A 26,081-nucleotide genomic window follows, 5' to 3' on the forward strand; every position below is an offset into this window, starting at 1 on the left:
CCTTAATAATCGGGCCAGTTCGGCTACTTTGGTTTCGCCGTTTTTCTGTAATTCTGGTTTTCATCCTCGTTTCTCTTCAGGTCAGGTTGAGCCTTCGGACTGTCCTGGTGTGGATACTGTGGTGGACAGGTTGCAGCAGATTTGGACTCATGTGGTGGACAATTTGACATTGTCCCAGGAGAAGGCTCAACGTTTCGCTAACCGCCGGCGCTGTGTTGGTCCCCGACTTCGTGTTGGGGATTTGGTTTGGTTGTCGTCTCGTTATGTTCCTATGAAGGTTTCCTCTCCTAAGTTTAAGCCTCGTTTCATTGGTCCGTATAAGATTTCTGACGTTCTCAATCCTGTGTCATTTCGTTTGGCCCTTCCAGCTTCTTTTGCCATCCATAATGTGTTCCATAGGTCGTTATTGCGGAGATACGTGGCGCCTATGGTTCCCTCCGTTGATCCTCCTGCCCCGGTGTTGGTCGAGGGGGAGTTGGCGTATGTGGTGGAGAAGATTTTGGATTCTCATATTTCGAGACGGAAACTCTAGTACCTGGTCAAGTGGAAGGGTTATGGTCAGGAAGATAATTCCTGGGTTTTTGCCTCTGATGTTCATGCTGCCGATCTAGTTCGTGCCTTTCATTTGGCTCGTCCTAATCGGCCTGGGGGCTCTGGTGAGGGTTCGGTGACCCCTCCTCAAGGGGGGTGTGCTGTTGTGAATTCTGTTATCGAACTCCCTCCTGTGGTCATGAATGGTACTTCGGCAAGTTCTGTCCATGGACTCCCTCTGGTGGCTGTGAGTGGAGCTGCTGCTTCTGAGGTTCCTTCCACAGGTGACTTAGTTTATTCTTTGGCTGGCTGCTCTATTTAACTCCACTCAGATCGTTACTCCATGCCAGCTGTCAATGTTCTTGTACTGGTTCAGTTCGCTCTTGGATCTTTCTGGTGACCTGTCTACTCCAGCAGAAGCTATGTCCCTGCTAGTTAATTATTTGTTCATTGTTTTCTTGTCCAGCTTGCTATCATGATTTTGCCTTGCTAGCTGGGATGCAGAGTGGCACCTCCGCACCGTGAGTCGGTGCGGAGGTCTTTTTGCACACTCTGCGTGGTCTTTTGTAGTTTTTTGTGCTGACCGCAAAGATACCTTTTCTATCCTCAGTCTGTTTAGTAAGTCTGGCCTCCCTTTGCTGAAACTTGTTTTATTCCTGTGTTTGTGACTTTCATCTTAACTCACAGTCAATATATGTGGGGGGCTGCCTTTTCCTTTGGGGGAATTTCTCTGAGGCAAGGTAGGCTTTATTTTCTATCTCTAGGGCTAGTTAGCTCTTAGGCTGTGAAGAGGTGTCTAGGTCGAGTTAGGTACTCTCCACGGCTATTTCTAGTGTGTGTGATAGGATTAGGGGTTGCGGTCAGCAGAGCTCCCACTTCCCAGAGCTTGTTCTGTGATAGTTTAACCATCAGGTCTTGCCGGGTGCTCCTAACCACCAGGTCCATAACACTCAATACGCCTCCGTGCGTATTCGGATGAGAACATGCAGTGCCCCCTAGCTGTAACAGGGGTCACTGCATCACATTATGTACAGCGTTACACATAGAGGACACTATGTAAGAAGAAACGGAGGTATAAATAACAAGCGAACGCTATATAATACAGGACAGCGCTATATATGACAAGGACTCTATATAATACAGAACAGCGCTATATATAACAAGAGGATGCTATATAATACAGGACAGCGCTATGTATAACAAGAAGATGCTGCATAATACAGAAAAGCGCTATATACAACAAGGGCGCTATATACTGTAATACAGCACAGCACCATATATAACAAGAGGACATGATGTTATACAGGACAGTGCTAAATATAAAAAGGACGCTATATAATATAGGACGGCGCTATATCTAACAAACACTATATAATACAGGTCAGTGCTATATATAACAAGAGGACGATATATAATAGAGGACAGCACTATACTGTATATAGCAAGAGGTCATTATGTAATACAGGACAGCGCTATATATAACAATAGGACATTATGTAATACAGGATTGCACTATATATAACATGAACGCTATATAATACAGGACAGCGCTATATATATATATATATATATATATATATACAGTGGGGCAAAAAAGTATTTAGTCAGTCAGCAATAGTGCAAGTTCCACCACTTAAAAAGATGAGAGGCGTCTGTAATTTACATCATAGGTAGACCTCAACTATGGGAGACAAACTGAGAAAAAAAAATCCAGAAAATCACATTGTCTGTTTTTTTAACAATTTATTTGCATATTATGGTGGAAAATAAGTATTTGGTCAGAAACAAAATTTCATCTCAATACTTTGTAATATATCCTTTGTTGGCAATGACAGAGGTCAAACGTTTTCTGTAAGTCTTCACAAGGTTGCCACACACTGTTGTTGGTATGTTGGCCCATTCCTCCATGCAGATCTCCTCTAGAGCAGTGATGTTTTTGGCTTTTTGCTTGGTAACACGGACTTTCAACTCCCTTCAAAGGTTTTCTATAGGGTTGAGATCTGGAGACTGGCTAGGCCACTCCAGGACATTGAAATGCTTCTTACGAAGCCACTCCTTCGTTGCCCTGGCGGTGTGCTTTGGATCATTGTCATGTTGAAAGACCCAGCCACATTTCATCTTCAATGCCCTTGCTGATGGAAGGAGGTTTGCACTCAAAATCTCACGATACATGGCCCCATTCATTCTTTCATGTACCCGGATCAGTCGTCCTGGCCCCTTTGCAGAGAAACAGCCCCAAAGCATGATGTTTCCACCACCATGCTTTACAGTAGGTATGGTGTTTGATGGATGCAACTCAGTATTCTTTTTCCTCCAAACACGACAAGTTGTGTTTCTACCAAACAGTTCCAGTTTGGTTTCATCAGACCATAGGACATTCTCCCAAAACTCCTGTGGATCATCCAAATGCTCTCTAGCAAACTTCAGACGGGCCCGGACATGTACTGGCTTAAGCAGTGGGACACGTCTGGCACTGCAGGATCTGAGTCCATGGTGGCGTAGTGTGTTACTTATGGTAGGCCTTGTTACATTGGTCCCAGCTCTCTGCAGTTCATTCACTAGGTCCCCCCGCGTGGTTCTGGGATTTTTGCTCACCGTTCTTGTGATCATTCTGACCCCACGGGGTGGGATTTTGCGTGGAGCCCCAGATCGAGGGAGATTATCAGTGGTCTTGTATGTCTTCCATTTTCTAATTATTGCTCCCACTGTTGATTTCTTCACTCCAAGCTGGTTGGCTATTGCAGATTCAGTCTTCCCAGCCTGGTGCAGGGCTACAATTTTGTTTCTGGTGTCCTTTGACAGCTCTTTGGTCTTCACCATAGTGGAGTTTGGAGTCAGACTGTTTGAGGGTGTGCACAGGTGTCTTTTTATACTGATAACAACTTTAAACAGGTGCCATTACTACAGGTAATGAGTGGAGGAAAGAGGAGACTCTTACAGAAGAAGTTACAGGTCTGTGAGAGCCAGAAATCTTGATAGTTTGTTTCTGACCAAATACTTATTTTTCACCATAATATGCAAATAAATTGTTAAAAAAACAGACAATGTGATTTTCTGGATTTTTTTTTCTCAGTTTGTCTCCCATAGTTGAGGTCTACCTATGATGTAAATTACAGACGCCTCTCATCTTTTTAAGTGGTGGAACTTGCACTATTGCAGACTGACTAAATACTTTTTTGCCCCACTGTATATATATATCTCAAGAATGCCATATAATACAGGACAGCATTATATATAACAAGAGGTCATTATAAAATATAGGACGGTGCTAAATCTAACAAGGATGCTAAATAATATAAGATGGCTCTGTATATAACGAACGCTATATAATACAGGACAGCACCATAAATAACAAGAGGACATTATGTAATTCAGGACGGTGCTAAATATAGCAAGGACACTATATAATATAAGACGGCGCTGTATGTAACGAACGCTATATAATACAGGACAGTGCTATATATAATAAGAATGCCATATAATACAGGACAGCACTATATATAACCAGAGGACATTATGTAATACAGGACAGCGCTATACAAAACAAGAATGCTATATAATACAGGACGACGCTATATATAACAAGGATGCTATATAATACGGGACAGCGCTATATATAACAAGAGGTTCTTATATAATATGGGACAGCGCAATATATAACAAGAGGATGCTATATAATAAGGGACAGCGCTATATATAACAAAAGGACACTATATAAAAAAAGACAGCGCTATATATAACAAGAGGTCCCTACATAATACAGGACGGTGCTATATATAACAAGAGGATGCTATATAATACAGGACAGCACTATTTATAACAAGAGGACGCTATATAGTACAGGACAGCGCTATATATCAAAGAGGACGTTATATAATACAGGACAGCACAATATATACAACAAAAGGACGCTATATAATATGTGACAACACTATGCTGTATATAACAAGAGGACGCCTTATAATTCAGGACAGCGCTATAATTAGCAAGGATGCTACATAATACAGGACGGCGCTATATGAAACAAGAGGTCGTTATACATATAATGGGGACAGCGCTATATATAACAAGGACGCTATATAACGTGGGACAGTACTATATATAACAAGAGGTCGCTATATAATACAGGACAGCACTATATATTATTATTATTATTATTATTTATTTATATAGCACCATTGATTCCATGGTGCTGTACATGAGAAGGGGTTACATACAAGTTACAAATATCACATACAGTAAACAAACTAACAATGACGGACTGATACAGAGGGGCGAGGACCCTGCCCTTGCGGGCTTACATTCTACAGGATTATGGGGAAGGAGACAGTAGGTTGAGGGTTGCAGGAGCTCCGATGTTGGTGAGGCGGTAGCTCCGGTGTTGGTGAGGCGGTAGCTCCGGTGTTGGTGAGGCGGTAGCTCCGGTGTTGGTGAGGCGGTAGCTCCGGTGTTGGTGAGGCGGTAGCTCCGGTGTTGGTGAGGCAGCAGCGGTGTCAGTGCAGGCTGTAGGCTTTCCTGAAGAGATGAGTTTTCAGGTTCCGTCTGAAGGATCCGACTGTGGTTGATAGTCGGACGTGTTGGGGCAGAGACTTCCAGAGGATGGGGGATATTCGGGAGAAGTCTTGGAGGCGATTGGATGAGGAGCGAATAAGTGTGGAGGAGAGAAGGAGGTCTTGGGAGGACCGGAGATCACGTGAGGGAAGATATCGAGAGATTAGTTCAGAGATACATGGAGGAGACAGGTTGTGGATGGCTTTGTAGGTCAGTATTAGCAATTTGAACTGGATACGCTGAGGGAATGGGAGCCAGTGAAGAGATTTGCAGAGGGGGGAAGCGGAGGAGTAGCGAGGAGAGAGATGGATTAGTCGGGCAGCAGAGTTAAGGATGGACTGGAGAGGTGCAAGGGTGTTAGCAGGGAGGCCACAGAAAAGGATGTTGCAGTAGTCAAGGCGGGAAATGATGAGGGCGTGCACAAGCATTTTAGTAGATTGGGGGTTGAGGAAAGGACGGATCCTGGAGATATTTTTGAGCTGGAGGCGACAGGAGGTGGAAAGAGCTTGGATGTGTGGTTTGAAGGACAGGGCAGAGTCGAAGGTTACTCCGAGGCAGCGGACTTCGGGTACAGGGGAAAGCATGATGTCATTGACTGCGATAGATAGGTCAAGTAAGGAAGATTTGTGGGATGGAGGAAAGATGATGAGTTCAGATTTGTCCACATTGAGTTTGAGGAAGCGAGAGGAGAGAAAAAGGAGGATATGGCTGATAGGCACTCTGTGATTCTGGACAGCAGAGCGGTGACGTCTGGGCCAGAGAGGTAGATCTGAGTGTCGTCAGCATAGAGGTGGTACTGGAATCCATGGGACTTTATGAGTTGTCCCAAGCCAAGTGTATAGATTGAGAAGAGTAGGGGTCCTAGAACAGAGCCTTGGGGGACTCCAACAGAGAGAGGGTGGGATGAGGAGGTAGTATGGGAGTGGGAGACGCTGAATGTGCGGTTGGAAAGGTACGAGGCGAGGTCTTTGATGCCAAAGGAGGAGAGCATCTGCAGTAGGAGGCAGTGGTCAACTGTGTCGAAAGCAGAGGACAGGTCTAGAAGGAGGAGTACAGAGTATTGTCCAGTAGCTTTGGCGGTAAGTAGGTCGTTAGTGATTTTGGTCAGGGCAGTCTCAGTTGAGTGATGGGGGCGGAAACCAGATTGTAGATTGTCGTACAACAAGTTAGATGAGAGGTGGGAGGAGAGTTCAGCATGGACGTGCTGCTCCAGGAGTTTGGAAGCAAATGGGAGCAGCGATATTGGGCGATAGCTGGACATAGCAGTTGGATCGAGGGTTGGCTTTTTAAGGATAGGCGTGATTGTGGCATGTTTGAACGCAGAGGGGAAGGTGCCAGAAGTTAGTGATAGGTTGAAGAGGTGGGTTAGGGATGGGATAAGTGTGGTGGTGAGGTTGGGGAGGAGGTGGGATGGGATGGGGTCGAGCGCACAGGTGGTGAGGTGGGATTTGGAGAGGAGACAATTAAGTCCCCCTTCAGTGATGTTGGATAGGGAGGTTATGGGGTTTGGGCATTGGTCTGGTATACAAAAGGGTTGTGGTGGTTGAACAATAAAGTCTTGCCTTGTCTGGTCGATCTTATTTTTAAAGTGTGTGGCAAAGTCCTCAGCAGAGATGAGGGAGGTTGGAGGGGGCAGTGGGGGACGGAGGAGGGAGTTAAATGTTTTGAATAACTGTTTGGGGTTGTGGGATAGGGAATATACGAGGGTTGTGAAGTAGGCCTGTTTAGCAGATTTAAAAGCGAGTGTTGCTTGTTTGAATACAGTGAAGTCGTCTTGCGAGTGTGTTCTCTTCCAACGCCACTCCGCAACCCTGGACACTTGCCTTAGCTTTTTGGTGGTGTTATTATGCCAAGGTTGTCTATTGATACGTCGCGCTCTGCCATGGACGAGAGGGGCAACCGTGTCAATAGCTGATGCGAGAGTGGCATTGTAGAAAGCAGCGGCACTGTCTGTGTCGTGGAGTGAGGATATGGGTGCCAGTGGTAGGATGGAGTCAGAGAGTGTGTGGGTGTCTAGGTGTGCAAGGTTTCTGCGTGGGTGCGCATGTTGCTGGATATGGATGATTGGTGAGGAGGACAGGGATGAGAAGGTGAGCAGATGGTGGTCGGATAGAGGGAGAGGGGAGGTGGTGAAGTTAGATAGAGAGCAGAGACGGGTGAATACCAGGTCTAGTGTATGCCCATCCGTGTGGGTGGCTGCGGAGGACCACTGAGTAAGTCCAAAGGATGAGGTAAGGGACAGAAGTTAGGAGGCTGTTGACTGAGGGGTATCAATGGGGATGTTGAAGTCACCCATGATGATGGTGGGAGTGTCAGCAGAGAGAAAGTGAAGAAGCCAGGTGGAGAATTGGTCAATAAAGGCAGTGGCCGGGCCCGGAGGTCGGTATATGACGGCCACTTGGAGGTTGGAGGGAGAGTAGATGCGGACAGAATGGACTTCAAAAGAGGGGAGGATAAGGGAGGGAAGAGGTGGGATTCGGTTAAAGGTGCAGTTTGATGAAAGGAGAAGACCCACTCCTCCACCATGTTTGTTGCCGGGTCGAGGGGTGTGGGTGAAGTGGAGGCCTCCGTAACACAGCGCAGCAGGGGAGGCGGTGTCGGAGGGTGTTAGCCATGTTTCTGTGAGGCCAAGGAAGGCAAGATTGCGGGAGAGAAAAAGGTCGTGAATCACATGAAGCTTATTGCAGATTGAGCGGGCATTCCAGAGTGCTCCAGAGAGAGGGAGCAAGGGGGTGGGCGTCAGGGGCACGGGTTTTATGTTGGAAAGATTGCGGAAGTTCATGTTGGATAGGGAGTGATAGGAGGGAGTAGTAATGGGAGGTATGAGATGTGGGGATGCAGATAGAGATATGTCTCCAGCAGTGAGGAGAAGGAGAGAGAGAGAGAGCAGGTGGGAGAAAGAGAGTGGCCGACTTGTTTTATGTGTTTGTTGGACAGATTTGAGGTTGAGGAGCAGGTCAGCAGGGGAGGACAGGTGGGGAGGTAAGAGGGAAGGGGAGATGATTATTAGGTTAGGGAGTGCTGGGATTTGTGATAGCGAAGGAGAAAGAGGACTAGTGGAGCAAACACTGTAGGGGCATAGGTAAACATGGCGAAGTAGTAAGATGGGTTAATAGAAAAGCTAGATCCAAGTAATTAGAAGTGCTTACTCGGAAGACACACCCAGAAGAAACAGAACATAGAGTGGGGTCCTGACTCCTGCTGTGACTAACTGCCGTTGAAATAACTGCGGCGTCTGTATGCTTAGCTGCCGTGATGCTTTGCTGCAAGGGATGCGCGTGCCTGACCCCACACGCGTGCACCCCTTAAGATGCTACTAAATTTATAGGACTGACTAAAGGATCAGGTGAGAGGGATTGTGGGTCCTTATTTGGGATAAATTAGCAATTGGCCAACACCCCGGGGGAGGTTACAAGATCAAAGGCACTAGACCTGGCTGCAAACATATGCTCTAACACCTTGAACACAATAATGTCTCCTGTGACCCCAGCATGGATGGACAGCAGTAAGTAATACAATGCAACAAATGCATTTAGCATACAGTCAACAGGCACATTAAAGGGAAAGGTGCAGGATTAGAGGCGGCAGATAACAGCGAGTAGCAGAGATGTTCGTACCATTAAAGGGAAAGGTGCAGGATTAGAGGCGGCAGATAACAGCGAGTAGCAGAGATGTTCGTACCATTAAAGGGAAAGGTGCAGGATTAGAGGCGGCAGATATAACAAGAGGTTGCTATATAATACAGGACAGCGCTATATATAACAAGAGGACACTAATACAGAACAGGGTGATATATAACAAGAGGACACTATAATACAGGATGACGCTATATACAATAAGGGACGCTATATAATATGGGACGGCTCCATATATAACAAAAGGATGGCATGTAATACGGGACAGCTCTATCTATAACAAGAGGTCGCTATATAATACAGGACAGTGCTATATATAACAAATATAACAAGAGGACCCTATATAATACAGGACGGTGCTATATATAACAAAAGGACACTTTATAATACAGGACAGCACCATATATAGCAGGAGGTGTCTATATAAAACATGATGGCACTATATATAACAAGCAGAAGCTATACAATAAGGGATGCCGTTATATAACAAAAGGAAATGCTATGTAATAAGGGACAGTGCTATAGACAGTCAAGGACAAAAGTGTTGGCACCCTCAAAATTGTTCCTGAAAATTAAGTACTTTTCTTCCAGAAAAGTTATTGCAGTTATACATATTTTGCTATACACATGTTTATTTTCTTTGCCTGCATTGGAAAAAATAAAAATTGGACATAATTTCACACAAAAAACCCAAAATGGGCTGATCAAAACTGTTGGTACCAAAAACTGTGGCACGTCATAGGTCACCTCCGCTTTGTTGAACCCACATCTTTTGCGGCACATGACAGTTGATTTGATCAGCTGACATGTGCACATAACATCCGCAGGTGGAATTACGATTCACCCACAACTGTTAAAATGTTAGATGCCTCTGTCAATCTCTGACAGCGACATTTAACATATGACCTGGAAGCGTGTGAAAAACCCCTTTCGTTCCTGTCACATGATCGCAGAGCACCGATGGGTTGGTATGACAACCAGGGGTCTGCAGGAGACTCCCGTGATTGTTATTATTGATCTGCTATGAGCGTCGCCCCGTGGCCAGTGTTCAGAGCAGCTGAGCATTTCTGCAACACAGAGCTGGACTGAAGCACTACGTGTAGCCAAGCGATCAGAAGACCGCAGCTTAAGGCTATGTGCACACGTTGCAGAAAGTCCTGAGGATTTTTCTGGACTGATTTTGGTAAATCTGCAGGTAAACCGCACTGCGTTTTTTGTGCGGATTCCACCTGCGGTTTTACACCTGCGGATTCCTATTACGGAGCAGGTATAAACCGCTGCAGAATCCGCACAAAGAATTGACATGCTGCGGAATTAACAATGCTACGTTTCCACGCGTTTTTTTCCGCAGCATGTGCACTGCGGATTTTGTTTTCCATAGCTTTACATGGTACTGTAAACTCAGGGAAAACCGCTGCGGATCCGCAGCAAAATCCGCAACGTGGTCACATACCCTTAAGTCTCCTAAAGAGACTATTTTAGCAGGTAAAAAATGTAAAAAAAAATATTAAAAAATGTAAAAAAAGATCCAAGGTCAAATTTATTTTTATTATCCCCCTTTTGCACCATTCAAAATAAAACTAACTAAAAAAATTGAAAATACACACATTTGTTATCAGTGCATTCAGAATCACCCAATCTATCAAAATATAAAAAGAATCTATCCGATTGGTAAACGGCATAATGAGAAAAAAATCAAAACACCAGAATTATGTTTATATGATTGCCACAACATTGCAATAAAATGCAATAACAGGTGATCAAAACATTGCATTTGCCCCAAAATGGTATCATTAAAAACTTCAGCTCGGCACGCAAAAAATATGCCCTATCCCAACGTGAAATCACTAAAAAATAGAGACGCTATGGGTCTTGAAAAAATGCACCTTTTTTTTTACAAACTTAGGATATTTTTTCACCACTTAAATAAAAAAGAACCTAGACATGTTTGGTGTCTGTGAACTTGTAATGACTTGGAGAATCATAATGGCAGGTCAGTTTTAGCATTTAGTGAACCTAGTAAAAAAGCCAAACAAAAAACAAGTGTGGGATTGCACTTTTTTTGCAATTTCACCTCACTTGGAATTTTTTTTGCCGTTTTCTAGTACACGATATGTGTACGTGCGCCATGCAGTCTTTAGTGGCACACGCACAGTATGCTTTGCCCTACTGCGAGCAAAGCCGAAAAGCATTACTACGCATGCGCCCACGCACTATGTCCTGGAGCACAGCAAAATACTTCTGGGACATAGTGCACCACCAAAGACTGCATGGCGCACGCGCCAACTATGGCGCACGCATACTCTTATTCCCGAAAATAATGCGGAAAACAGGGACGGACGGGGTGGAGAAATAAAGAGGATACGCCGCCCATCTGACCGGTAAGAAATCAATTTAATATCCCACCAATTTGAGCTGACAGAGTCCCTTTAAGTTTTATACCCATGAACCAGAGTTACAGTATGTCACACAAAATTGTTAATAAATAACATTTCCCACATGTCTACTTTATCTCTGCATCATTTTTTTAAACATTTTTTTTTTGTTAGGAAATTAGAAGGGTTAAAATTTGACCAGCAAGTTCTAATTGTTTCAATAAAATTTACGTTTTTGTTATGCAATTTCTCCTGAGTACACCGAATCCCCATATGTGGTGAAAAAGTACTGTTTGGGCACATGTCAGGGCTTGGAAGAGAAGTAATTGTCTGGAATACTTAACAGACCCCATGTCGCATTTGTGGAGCCCCTGATGTGCCTAACCAGTGGAAAAAAACACGAGTGACCATATTTTGGAGACTTCACACCTCAAGGAATTTATCTAGATGTGTGTTGAGCACCTTGAAGCCCCAGGTGCTTCACAGAATTTTATAACTTTGAGCCAAGAAAATAAAAAACATATTTTTCCTACAAAAATGTTTTAGCCTCAAATTTTGCAATTTCACAAGGGTATCAGGAAAAAGTGCACTGTAAAATTTGTTGTTTAATTTCTCCTGAGTATGCAGATACCCCATACGTAGTTGGAAAACTACTGTTTGGGAGCATTGCAGAGCTCAGAAAGGAAGGAGCACCATTTGACTTTTTGAACGCAAAACTAGCTGGAATCACTAGCAGACGCCTTGCTGAGAGAGATCCCCTGATATGCCTAAACAGTGGAAACCCCAAAAAAGTGACCACATTTTGGAAACTAAACTCCCCAAGGAATTTAGATACACGGTGAGCTCCTTGAACTCAGAGGTACATCTCAGAATCTATAATATTGAGACGAGAAAATAACAAATCATATTTTTCCCACAAAAATCTTGTTTTAGTCCCAAATTTTGCATTTTCACAAGGGTAACAGGAAAAAAATGCCCTGTACAATTTGTTGTGCAATTTCTCCTGAGTTCACCGATACCCTATAAGTGATCTAAAACTACTTTTGAGCAACAGTGCAAAACTCAGAAAGGAAGAAGCGTCATATTGGAGCTCAGATTTTACTGTTATGGTTTGCGGTTGCAATGTCATATTGGCAGAGACTCTGAGGTGCCAGAATAACAGAAACCCCCTTAGGTGACATCATTTTACAGACTACACCTCTCGATGAATTCATCTGGGGGTGCAGTGAGCATGATGACACATTTGGCTCACAGAATTTTGTAGCATTGGGTAGTGAAGAAATAATAATTGCATGTTTACCACTAAAATGTTGTTTTAGCCCCATTTTTTCAAAGCTAATAGGAAAAAATAGACCTCACAGTATGTTGTTCAATCTCTCCTGAGTGTGCCAATACCCTACATATAGTCGGGAAATACTTTTGAGGCACAGTGCAAAGCTCAGAAAGGAAGGAGCACCGTATTGTAGTGCAGATTTTATTGTTATGGTTTGTGGGTGCCATGATATACTGGGAGAGACCCTGAGGTGCTGGAATAGCAGCAGAACACCCCATCTAAGGGTGTAATGATCATACTGATACCTCAGGTGTGTCACAGAATTGTATACCATTGGACAGTGAAGAAAAAATAATTGTTTACCACAAAAAAATAGTTTTTAGCCCCAGATTTTCACACAGAGAAATGGGTAAAAAATTGCATCAACATTTGTCCCACAATTTCTTATGAATGTAGAAATTCGCCATATGTCGCTGTACGTACTGATTAGCTATGCGGCGAGACTCGGAGGGACGGAGCACTATTTGCCTCCTGTAGCGCAGATTTTCCTAGAACAGTTTGCGGACTCCATATACAGAGCCCCTAAATTCTAGAAGAGCAGAATCCCCCCCATGTGACCCCATTTTGGAAATTTGGGTAATTTATCTACAGGTGTAGTGATAATTCGACTTCCATGGGTGTTTTCCAGAAACAAGCAGCAATGGATGTTGCTGAATGAAAATTACAAATCTACTATGGTAGTACCGTTACATTGTAGCACTTAGTACGTTGTAGTGCCCAGTACATTATGCCCAGCTCATGCTTTTGGAGGCATTAACCTGTAAGTTATTAGGCGGGCTTTCATTTCTACAGACATGCCAAACATGTGGATGCTAAATGTGGTTTAGAAACACTGTGGGGCTCAGAAGGGAAAGGGGCGTTTCGAGTGCAGAATTTGCTGAATTTTTTTTCGCGGAGCCATTTCGCTTTTCCAGAGCCTTTGCACTACTAGTAATGTGGAAGCTCTCTATATTTCCATTAACAGATGGCGCAACTGAGTGAGGGACTTGCATTTTTTGTGTTGAAGCTTTTATTTGGAGTGTTTTACATAATGTTTGGGATCATGTTTATCTTGCTCTTTGCTGAGCACTTACATCAGGGTTTCCATCTAAATCTTCGAGTGACATGATTCAAATGAAACCCCTGAGGGATCCATTCACTATAATAAGGCAGCAGAGTTACTCTGGACTTCGTCTGGCCTCTGTTAAGTGGTTTCCCTCTTTTCAGGAGTGCATAAAACTGTGGCGGACCGTGCTATTATTATTATTATTTATTGTTATAGCGCCATTTATTCCATGGCGCTTTACATGTAAGGAGGGGTATACATAATAAAAGTACAATAATCTTAAACAATACAATCTACAAGGGATGGGTGAGAATACAGTAGGCGAGGGTAGAGCTGGTCATGCAGCGGTTTGGTCGATGGGTGGTTACTGCAGGTTATAGGCTTGCCGGAAGAGGTAGGTCTTCAGGTTCTTTTTGAAGGTTTCAATGGTAGGTGAGAGTCTGATATGTTGGGGTAGAGGGTTCCAGAGTAGGGGTGATACACAAGAGAAATCTTGTATACGATTGTGGGAAGAAGAGATAAGAGGGGAGTAGAGAAGGAGGTCTTGTGAGGATTGGAGGTTGCGTGTAGGTAAGTACCGGGAGATGAGGTCACAGATGTATGGAGGAGACAGGTTGTGGATGGCTTTGTATGTCATGGTTAGGGTTTTGTACTGGAGTCTCTGGGCAATAGGGAGCCAGTGAAGGGATTGACAGAGGGGAGAAGCTGGGGAATAGCGGGGGGACAGGTGTATTAGTTGGGCAGCAGAGTTTAGAATAGATTGGAGGGGTGCAAGAGTGTTAGAGGGGAGGCCACAGAGCAGGAGGTTGCAGTAGTCAAGGCGAGAGATGATGAGGGCATGGACTAGGGTTTTTGCAGATTCTTGGTTGAGGAATGAACGGATTCATTAAATATTTTTGAGTTGAAGTCAGCAGGAAGTGTTTTATTCCACTTTTTGTTTAGCAATATGATGAAAAAGCATCATTTTTTGCCTCGATGATGCTGATCGGACAGGAGAGGGAGCCCCAGCCCTCTCCCAGCCTTCTAAATGTTGCAATGGATATTTATCACAGCATTTAAGAGGGTTAAACAGCCGATGCCGATGCGGGTGAAGCGATGGCCAGGGGACCACCACGGTACAGGAAGACAGCTGTACAGAAGATGAGGTGCAAACAACAAAAGGTAGATTTATTGGAAGGCAAGGAATGAAGTGGATGAGAAATATGCAAACACGGGTATGAAATGGCAAAAGATAATTTACAAGAGTTATATTCTTTAGCTTGTCCGTAAAATAGCACGGTGCTCCAACTGTTACAGAATCAACATATGTCACACAAGTAAATGCAAACAATAAACAAATAATGATACTACTCTACATATAACCTTCCTGGCCTTTACTAAGCAGGCCTCACGGCTGCCGTGTTCTGGCTATTGAAGCCTACACTAGGCCCTGACATGTGCACAAAACAGGAACAAACTCACAGTGATGTTGGGAACTCAGATCCAGTCCCGGGGAGCCCCCAACAGTCCAGTACGGTGGTGCGCACGGCTTTCTGCCAGCTCTGTGAAAAGTGGTCTTCTCCTTGCTTCGGGGTCCTGGAGGTGCTCCTGGAAACTGTAAATCCCTTTCTCGGTATCTTCGTGGCTTCTCAAACTCACACCAGACAGCCACTCTCGCTGCACCTGGAAAAGTCTGGAAAATCATGATTTTATTAGAGAAAAATAATAAAAAATGAATAATGCAGGGGATAACAAACAAGGTAGATAAAATACAGGGAGTGCCACATCATATATAATAAAAAATAGCAAATGTATTCAGAACTATGTAGCAAATTACATTACAAAATTTATTATTGTGTGGACAATACATCCAATATAGTTTCTCATATTAGATAACCACATTAAATAATCCCAGACCTCTCATAGGGTAATGGCATACAGGGTGAGTAAATTAACTTAATGACACTCTACAGATACCCTGTGATACTTATTTTTCTCTAATAAAATCATGATTTTTATATATATTGAGTTGTGCATCATATTTATAGGTTATATAGTATTTGGTGGATGCACTCCATTTATTATATGTTGTTTTTGGTTTGTGTACTACCTGGAAAAGTCTGTCAAATCTCAAAAGTCCACTCTGTTACAGGCTGTGGGTCCTCTCTTGCAGAAAACAGCACAAAGTTCTTTCTGCAGCAGCTTCAGCTCACACACGCTGTTCAGGCTCCACTACACCCCCACCCTCTGCACAATCCAGCTCATTCACACAGCCTCTTGCAGGGGAGAAGCAGAACATTCCATCACACCAGACAAGGGGGTGCAGTCTCTTAAAGTGACAGCGTGTTCCTTACTGTCAATAACAGCACCACCCTCATACATGCCTCCCTTCTTAATGATGGTCGTCCTCGGCCATCAGAGCATCAAGGTAAAAGTGTAATGAAGGAACGTGCAATGCGGAAACAGCACCTATAGAGGAGGCAACAAAGTTGGAAAAACAGACAGAGCACACTGTTCTACATATCGGACTGGTGGAACCCCTGCATTAGACCTCTAGGATCTCCGGAGCTCTTGGCTGTTAGGCAAGGATTGACTATCTTCCAGAGGAACACTTGCTGCAGGAGTCATCGTGGGCTCTTGTCTGGTCTCGTCCTCACGTGGCGGTACTGGTGCATCCATGGGACAGCGTGTTCCTTACTGTCCATAACATCACCACCCTCTTACATGGGCACCGCTGTGAAAACTGGGTTTTAGCTGTCCTGTAAGCTGAGCTTCAGGCAGCGATAATGCGGGCACAGCTCCTGGGCCCCCATGACCGACTGGGCATACTCCGTACTTCCTAGTTCGGAATCCCCTTCCAAATCAGGATGTATGGGTATGTCCAACATTGTGGTGAGGGGTTTAAGAGGATGGTGTTGTACTTGAACACAGTAGTTGTTGGCATATGGTAACACCACATTACCGCACCCAGCCGGCAGGAGAGAGTCGCTTGAGAAAGCTACTGAATTGCAAATCCTTATTGTTGTTCTTGTGTCATCAATGTCTGTTAGGAACAAGGCATTGGCAAGGGGATGAACTATAAAAACAAATTGATAAATAAACAGAACAGAAAAAAACGCTTGCAAATGGCGACAGCTGTACAGGCGTGCCCGATTCGAGGCTTCATGGGGCAAGCACCAATCTGAAAAACTCTACGTTTCCCTGTCAGGGGGATTTTTCCCTAATTTCTAGAATTGATATACAGGAATATATTGCCTTAATTATATTTGCAATAAATGGGGGAGAAACTATTGTATCCATGAATATTGCTACACTTTAAAGTGAACCTGTCAGCAGGTTTAGCCGATACGAGTTATGGCCAGCCCTTTCAGGGCTTAAATACAGCATTCTATAATGCTGTATATAAGCCCCCTGTCCGACCTGTAAGAGAAGAAAAATAACCTTTATTATACTCACCTGGGGGGCGGTCCGGTTGGATGGGTGTCGCTCTTCTTGGTCTGGCGCCTCCCGTCTTCTTGTGATGCCACCCTGCTGCTTGCTTCATGTGAATGACTCGTCCCTGTAGTTTTTTTATATTAAAAAAGATTAGATTATGCCATTAGAGCTTGGTATGAAAATAAAATTTAATTTTGGACCACCCCTTTAATAGCCTGTTTAAACAGACAGATCACAGTAAACGACTGCTGATCAGTAATGATTTACTGATTGGTGGCGGTTTAGTGCCACTGGTCAGTCCATGTAAGCATACCCTATCCATTCCCCCCATACAGTCCCCTTAGTGCTCCGTTAGCTATAATTAGCCACTTCCCCATCCAACAAGTATATAAATTAATTAGCGTCTGTACTCTTTCCCCAAATTCATTACCAGTCACTTTCCTGTGTCCTCATCTCCCCACCTCTCCCCCCAATTCAGTATAATTACATGCATCTCTCCCCCCAATTCAATATATAATGTCCTCTCAACCACGCCCTCAATTCATTATACTTTTCTCTTTCCCATTCCCCACCCTCAATTCATTATTATTTGCTTTCTCCCACCCCCATTTAGCTCATTTTATTGAAAAAAAGTTCTTAAAACCTCTCCCAGTGATTTCTTGTAGCTCCTGTAGCTGGCATACACAAGATGTCATAATTCCGGCAGAAGCACAGTACAAAAAAGTCAATGGTTGCTTCTCTGGAACTGCGTTGCCAGTTTGTATTGCCAGCAGTGGAACTCCAGAAAAGCGCCAGATATATGAGCCGTCGATGCTGATACCCAAAACTAGGGTTGAGCGAAACGGATCGGACAAATTCAAAAATCGACGACTTTCGGCAAAGTCGGGTTTCATGAAACCTGACCCGATCCTAGTGTGGGATCGGCCATGAGGTCGGCAATCTGCATGCAAAAGTCGTGTTTCATATGACGCTTTTAGCGCCATTTTTCAGCCAATGAAGGAGGACGCAGAGTGTGGGCAGTGTGATGACATACTTCTCGGTCCCCACCATCTTAGAGAAGGGCATGACAGTGATTGGCTTGCTCTCTGCGGCATCACAGGGGCTATAAAGGGGCGTGCACGCCGGCCGCCATCTTACTGTTGCTGATCTTAGCATAGGGAGAGGTTGCCGCAGCTTCAGCAGAAATGATATAGTTAGGGAGGGAAGATTAACCCCGAAACTGCTTGGGCTGTAGCGATTTCCACTGTCCAACACCACCTTTTTTTGCAGGGACAGTGGAGGATATATTTTTGTGCATCATCTCTGTAGCTTATTAGGCTGCCTTATAAGGCTCCCTGATAGCTGCATTGCTGTTTGTACGCTGCTGTGCAAACCAACTGCTTTTTTAAAAGCAATAATCCTGTTGCTCCTTTCTGCACAGTTCTCTTGTTTATTTGTCCACACTTTTGTGTGCAGCAGTCCTTTTTATTGCTGCCATACTTGTCCTGAGATCATTGTAGGGAGATTGAAATTGTACTACAGTCCTTGTTTTTTTTCATATATCTTCCAGCCAATTTCTGCCACTTAGATTGCGTTGCTATATACACTGGGACTGAGTTTTGGTTCAGTCTCCCCTAAAAAAAGTGAGATTCAAATTCTCACAAAGTGGATATACTGCAGTCCTGTTAGTTTGTCGTATATATCAGCCAGCCACTTTCTGCCACTTAGATTGCGTTGTGTTATGCACAGGGCCTGAGTTTTGGTTCAGTTCAGTTAATAAAGGTCATTCCCATTTGATTACTGGGCATCTAAACTAGACACCTGGCCAGAATTGGCAGAATATGCATTACAGGAGCTCGCTTGCCCAGCAGCTAGTGTGCTATCAGAAAGAGTCTTCAGTGCTGCTGGTTCAATACTGAACGAAAAAAGGACACGTCTGGCTACCCAGAATGTTTATGATCTAACCTTCATTAAAATGAACCAATCATGGATTTCAAATTATTTTGCCCCACCTTCCCCTGCTGACACGTAGCTTGCCTGAAAAATGTCTTGCTTTTGGCCTCCTCTTACTGACTGCTCCAATTCCTCCACTTGCAGCTGCTGAATGTCCACCATAGGCCATTTTTATACCTCCCTAAATGGGCTGACTCCCCCCACAGAGCCGTGGTCACCACCTGGCGCAAGCACCCGTGCGAGTGCCGTTTGCCTGGACAGGCGGGTGTGCCCACTCTTGGGCGACGGCACTGGCACAGGGTCCCTCATAGTACAATGAAGTGTCTCTGACGGTGGTGGTGCACAACCAACATCAGACACACCATCGTAATATGAGGGGCCCTGTGACAATACCGCCACCCACGAGAGAGTGTTCCCCCCCAGCTCGAACAGTGCTCTACCACTTGCAATACTTACCTCTACCTGCTCCACCACTGTGTAGTCTGTGCTGTTGAATCCTTCAATGGCACTGCCAATACAAATTTGTTGATATGATAGATGATAGTTAAAATATACAGGGGCCCTGGCCTCCATTTAGACCAGTTAATACTTTGCGCCTACTATCACTGTCTGCTACTCAGCAGAGCAGCCCACCCCTGTACCTAGCTATGCCACCTGTTTATTTATGAACAATTTTTTGGCAGACATTTAGCCTACTTTATTATTTGGGCCTATTAACTGTGTCTGCCACTCATTACAGTTTTCCTCCACTGAACAAAGTATTGCCGCTGTTTAGTCCTGTTACCAATTTTGAACTGCATTTAGCCTACTTTATTATTTGGGCCTATATCTGTGTTTCCTCCTCATCCTGCCCATTGCCCAGCCACTGCTAGATGAGTCTGCTGGTGCATTGACCCAGACCACTGCATTCCCCTTACACTCTACACAGCCAGAATCTGACCCTGCTGAAAGTCAGGTTCCCCTTCCCGCATACTATACCACCTTACACGGGGACAAAGAGGAAGGTGCAGATGAAAGTGCAGGTTCCTTCATCAGGTGGGGGGGGGAATACTCGTTGGCGACGTCAGTGGCACAGGGCCCCTCATAGTACGCAAAAGTGTCTCTGCCAGTGGGAGGCGCCACCCGCCGTCAAACACACCGCCGTACTATGAGGGGCCCAGTGCCAGTGCCAACAAGTGTGCCCCCCCTGCTTGCTCAGGATCACAGCACTTGCAAAGTTGAAATACTTACCTCTCCCTGCTCCACCGCCGAGACGTATTCCACGTTTCCTGGGCCCACGAAAATCTTGAGCCAGAACTACCCCCCCACAACTTTAGCCATATGACCCCCAGTTTTCAATGCCTAACTATTATTATAAAGTAAATTAAGATTGACAAGCTTAAGTAATAAGAATTGATGTTTTTGGCATTAAAATGGGCACTGTAGGTGTTTTCCTGTTCTCCACTCACTGCCGACTTTGATTCCCCATTGACTTGCATTTGGTTTCATGTTTCAGTCGGCCCCTGACTTTTCACAATAATCGTCCGATTTCACCCAACCTGACCTTTGACAAAGTCGGGTTTCGCGAAACCCGACTCGATCCGAAAAAAGTAAAAGTCGCTCAACTCTTCCCAAAACATCAAAACATTATAATCATGGCAATCTGGCCATGGTCATCCTCCCAGACCCTTGGGCTCAAGGGTAGCCCAGATTGCCCTCATTATAATACATCTATGTTTCCTGTGAGTCGCCCTCCTGGGCCGTGGGGTACTCGGTACCGGGTCCCGTTTTAAAGGGGATGTCACGGTGGCTGCAACCCGGTCCGTGACCCTTGGCACCCAATTAAAGGGAAAGGTCTTTAAGGGGGATTTGTAATATCTATGTTCGTGATGCCACCTGTGGTTTTCGGTCAGTGAGGACCGACGCTGCTTAAAGGGGTCCTCTGGGGTGATGATACGCAGCATGATGGTGACGCTTCCCACAGGTGAAGCGGGGTCCCCAGGTCTTCCCAAGTGTAGGGCACCGATGGTGTGGTGGATGGTATAGCAAAGAACGAGGACACAGGTTTGCAGTCTTTATCTGGTTTACTGATGGTAGTAGTAGTCCTCAGTCCAGGGTACCAAGTACAGGGTAGCTGTGGTCTGGCCGGCTTGGAGGCAATAGGAGATCCGTCTCCCAGGTTAGGTCCGTAAGCCTTTCCTACTTGCGCTATTTAGTTGATTAGGTCCCTGCAGCTTGAAGCTTATTGCAAGTCCCCTCTCTCCTGTCCTAAGACAGATGTCTGTACGATACGTAGTTCAAGCCTGTTTATAGGGTCTCTATCATGACCCGGGCTCTAAGGTTACTGCTTCACCTCAGACTTGATGCAGGCAATTGACATACAGTCCTATGCCCTCCGGTTCTGCCGTGCGTCCTGGAGAACAACACGACCTCAGGCTCCCGGTACCCGGCTTCGGTGCTCTGGCTCCTAGGGTGTCCTTCCGCTGTTCCCCTACTGAGCCTCTTCCTCCTCTGTGCTTCTTCCCTCTAAGCTCCTCCACTATTCAACTCTCCTTCAGATTCTCCCTCTTTCCAGGGGTAGCAGCTCCCTTGTGGCTGCTTGGCCCCTACAGCAAAAATGTAGATTGAGTTTAGACAGCGTTCGCTTTCACCAAGTGAGTGCTGTCAATCAGGATAAGGGACAGGTCTTATTATGTAAATTGTAATTAAAATCCTTGTTGATCATGTACTAAATATCATTTCACTTTTTTATAGAGTCCGAAATTGCGTGAAGTTTTCAATCTGGACTTTCCTGAAAATAATTTCTTGGCCAAAACTCTATGTATCATCACTGGGTCGGACATGGTGGATCTTACCTTTCATAACTTTGTATCCTACAAGGAAAATGTCGGCAAGGTATTGTGCTAACAGTCTTACAGGGAGCTGATTTCTTGCATTTACATTGATACTATAATGTCTTCTGTAAACTATAGTTCGGATATGAGATTACTGTGCAGCTTTTATCGCAGTATTACATGAGACCTAATACGTATGCATTACTCATTTCTCCTCATTTTTGACTGACTAGCCCAATCACTAGATTAATGAGACTCTAGTGTCACTTTTAACCAAAATGTTCCTTTATATTTGGGGATGAATCATGTTACATTGATATATTATAATCTGTGCTAAGAACAGTTTATTTCCTTAATATAAGTTACACTGCAATTTTCATCTGTGTTTCTTAAAGAATCACTCCCATAAAAGTTTTTATCCTCTTAATATATTGCAGTCATCATATTATTTGACACTGTCCTTTGCAGACATTTGCAGTCATCTGCAGTTTGTATTGCAGCTAGGGGAAAAGGTAACTGTATGTAAATCATGTGTTATAGAGAGTATGAAAGAGCTTGCCAGTGATTTATTCTAAGTGTGATTTGGCTTAAGTATGTGACTTGTGATTCAGTGACTTTGGATTCAGGCAGTTTAGAAGGGAGTAATTTGTATTAATTTACTATTTTAATTACTTGTTTAATTGCTTATTTCTATCTTGTGAAATCCCCATTAGTAATTTGTACTCCAAAATAATCTAAAAATATTCTTCTACTGAATAAACAGTAAGAAACTGAAAGAGGATAGCGTAGGCCCCTCAAAAATAGTCTGGGGGGAAATGGTGGAACAGAATGAAGGAAAGGACAGTCTTCTAAATACCTTTATCTCTACACTGTTTATACAAGAAAATCTCATGGCAGAGGACATGATCAAGGACACTAGACATTCTCCACTAAATGTCACCTAACCCAGCAGGAAGTAGAGCATAGCCTCAAAATCACTAAAGTAGACCAATCCCCAGGCCTGGATGACGTACACCTCCGAGCACTGCAGGAATTAAGTACAGTGATAGACAGATCGCTATTTCTAATACTCACAGATTCCATAACAACAGGGTCTGTACCACAGGACTGGCACATAGCAAATGTGGTGCCAATATTCAAAACGGGGACAAAAGCTGAGCCTGGAAATTATAGACCAGTAAGTTTAACCTCAGCTATTGGTAAAGTCCTTGAGGATTTCCTAAGAGACAATATCCTGGGGTATCTCAAAAAGAATAACCTCGTGACCCAGTATCGACAAGGATTTATGAGGGATCGGTCCTGTTAAACTAATCTGATCAGCTTCTATAAGGAGGTCAGTTCCAGACTGGATCAGGGAAATGTGGTGGATGTTGTCTATATGAACTTTTCAAAGGCGTTTAATTCAGTGGCACACAAAAGGTTGGTACATAAAATGAGTAAAATGGGAGTAGGGGAAAATATGTGCAACTGGGTTAACAACTGGCTCCGTAATATAAAACAAATGGTTGTTATTAATGAAACACATTTGGATTGGGTAACAGTTAACAGTGGTTAGTATTATGCCAGTGGTCAGGGTCACTTAACAGGGTTCAGTATTGGGGCCTCTTTTTTAACATTTTAATTAATGACCTTGTAAGGGGCAAATAGAGTAGAATTTCAATATTTGCAGATGATACTGAACTCTGCAAGGTAATCAACACAGAGGAGGATAAGTTAATATTACAGAAGGATTTAAGAAAGGCTGGCGTCACACCTACCATATGAAAAATCGGTCCGACTCTACCTGCCAGAGTCACAGGAGTGTAATGCGCGTGTCATGAAAGTACAATCCGATTTCTCACATCTAGCATCCGATTTACATCCGATTGCAATGTGATTTTAACATGAGATTTTACATACAGCAATTCTCTATCATTTACACATCGTTTTCAAAGGAAATATTCATCAAAGCACACACATATATACACAGCTCTGTCAAAAATTAAGAGACCACTGCAAAATGTTCAGTTTGTCTGATTTTTCTCTTTATAGGTATGTTTTTGAGTAAACTGTAAATTGTTCTTTTATTCTGTAAACTACTGACAACATGTCATACGTTCTTCGCAGACATGTTGTCAGTGGTTTACAGAATAAAAGAACAATTTACATTTTACTCAAAAATATACCTATAAAGAGAAAAATTAGACAAACTGAAAATTTTGCAGTACATATACAGTATATATATATATATACTGTATATAAATATACTGTATATATACTGTATATATATATATATATATATATATATATATATATATATATACTGTATGTATATATATACTGTATATATATATATATATATATATATATATATAATTAGATAGATACATAAATTAAAAGCTGGCAAATCATCTGCCACGTACGGTATAATCACAGAGTGACAAGTTAGAATAGAATAGATACAATAGATATAAACACATAGAATGGATGCATATATACATTTCAGTGACACATACATATGCTCGTATATGTATTTATATTGCATAGAGAGATAGATAGAAGAAAAGCCGGCAATTCATCTGCCGTGTTCTGCCGTGTTCTGTAAAATCACTGCATGACCCGACAGGATAGAAGAGATGGATTACATACAGTAAATACAAATAGAATAGGTAGATACAGTGGGGCAAAAAAGTATTTAGTCAGTCAGCAATAGTGCAAGTTCCACCACTTAAAAAGATGAGAGGCGTCTGTAATTTACATCATAGGTAGACCTCAACTATGGGAGACAAACTGAGAAAAAAAAATCCAGAAAATCACATTGTCTGTCTTTTTAACATTTTATTTGCATATTATGGTGGAAAATAAGTATTTGGTCAGAAACAAAATTTCATCTCAATACTTTGTAATATATCCTTTGTTGGCAATGACAGAGGTCAAACGTTTTCTGTAAGTCTTCACAAGGTTGCCACACACTGTTGTTGGTATGTTGGCCCATTCCTCCATGCAGATCTCCTCTAGAGCAGTGATGTTTTTGGCTTTTCGCTTGGCAATACGGACTTTCAACTCCCTCCAAAGGTTTTCTATAGGGTTGAGATCTGGAGACTGGCTAGGCCACTCCAGGACCTTGAAATGCTTCTTACGAAGCCACTCCTTCGTTGCCCTGGCGGTGTGCTTGGATCATTGTCATGTTGAAAGACCCAGCCACGTTTCATCTTCAATGCCCTTGCTGATGGAAGGAGGTTTGCACTCAAAATCTCACGATACATGGCCCCATTCATTCTTTCATGTACCCGGATCAGTCGTCCTGGCCCCTATGCAGAGAAACAGCCCCAAAGCATGATGTTTCCACCACCATGCTTTACAGTAGGTATGGTGTTTGATGGATGCAACTCAGTATTCTTTTTCCTCCAAACACGACAAGTTGTGTTTCTACCAAACAGTTCCAGTTTGGTTTCAACAGACCATAGGACATTCTCCCAAAACTCCTCTGGATCATCCAAATGCTCTCTAGCAAACTTCAGACGGGCCCGGACATGTACTGGCTTAAGCAGTGGGACACGTCTGGCACTGCAGGATCTGAGTCCATGGTGGCGTAGTGTGTTACTTATGGTAGGCCTTGTTACATTGGTCCCAGCTCTCTGCAGTTCATTCACTAGGTCCCCCCGCGTGGTTCTGGGATTTTTGCTCACCATTCTTGTGATCATTCTGACCCCACGGGGTGGGATTTTGCGTGGAGCCCCAGATCGAGGGAGATTATCAGTGGTCTTGTATGTCTTCCATTTTCTAATTATTGCTCCCACTGTTGATTTCTTCACTCCAAGCTGGTTGGCTATTGCAGATTCAGTCTTCCCAGCCTGGTGCAGGGCTACAATTTTGTTTCTGGTGTCCTTTGACAGCTCTTTGGTCTTCACCATAGTGGAGTTTGGAGTCAGACTGTTTGAGGGTGTGCACAGGTGTCTTTTCATACTGATAACAAGTTTAAACAAGTGCCATTACTACAGGTAATGAGTGGAGGAAAGAGGAGACTCTTAAAGAAGAAATTACAGGTCTGTGAGAGCCAGAAATCTTTATTGTTTGTTTCTGACCAAATACTTATTTTCCACCATAATATGCAAAAAAAATGTTAAAAAAAACAGACAATGTGATTTTCTGGATTTTTTTTCCTCAGTTTGTCTCCCATAGTTGAGGTCTACCTATGATGTAAATTACAGACGCCTCTCATCTTTTTAAGTGGTGGAACTTGCACTATTGCTGACTGACTAAATACTTTTTTGCCCCACTGTATATAGATGTCAGTGACAAATACAATTAGTACAGTTTGTGCAAATTACTGTACATGTACTTAATTAACCCCTTTACCCCATAGGGTGGTTTACACGTTAAATGGAATCTGTCACCTCAAATTGGCAGTATATGTAAATGCCTTTTATCCGGTCCGATAGATCCGGTCCGTCTTCATTTCTCCACCCCATC

The 26,081-nt window shown here is 43.6% G+C and overlaps 1 protein-coding gene across 2 annotated transcripts in view; it reads left to right on the top strand.

Annotated features, from left to right (window-relative positions):
* The window catches only part of PLCB2 (phospholipase C beta 2), a 228,970-nt gene that overhangs the window by 108,528 nt on the left and 94,361 nt on the right, over positions 1-26,081 (top strand). For both annotated transcript variants that reach the window (XM_069729547.1, XM_069729554.1), the window contains exon 4: positions 21,550-21,690. In XM_069729547.1, the coding sequence (XP_069585648.1) occupies positions 21,550-21,690 (141 nt within the window). The remainder of the gene's footprint in view (positions 1-21,549; positions 21,691-26,081) is intronic.

This window comes from Ranitomeya imitator, chromosome 1 (genome assembly GCF_032444005.1).
Source record: "Ranitomeya imitator isolate aRanImi1 chromosome 1, aRanImi1.pri, whole genome shotgun sequence".
In the NCBI taxonomy this organism is placed as follows: domain Eukaryota; kingdom Metazoa; phylum Chordata; class Amphibia; order Anura; family Dendrobatidae; genus Ranitomeya; species Ranitomeya imitator.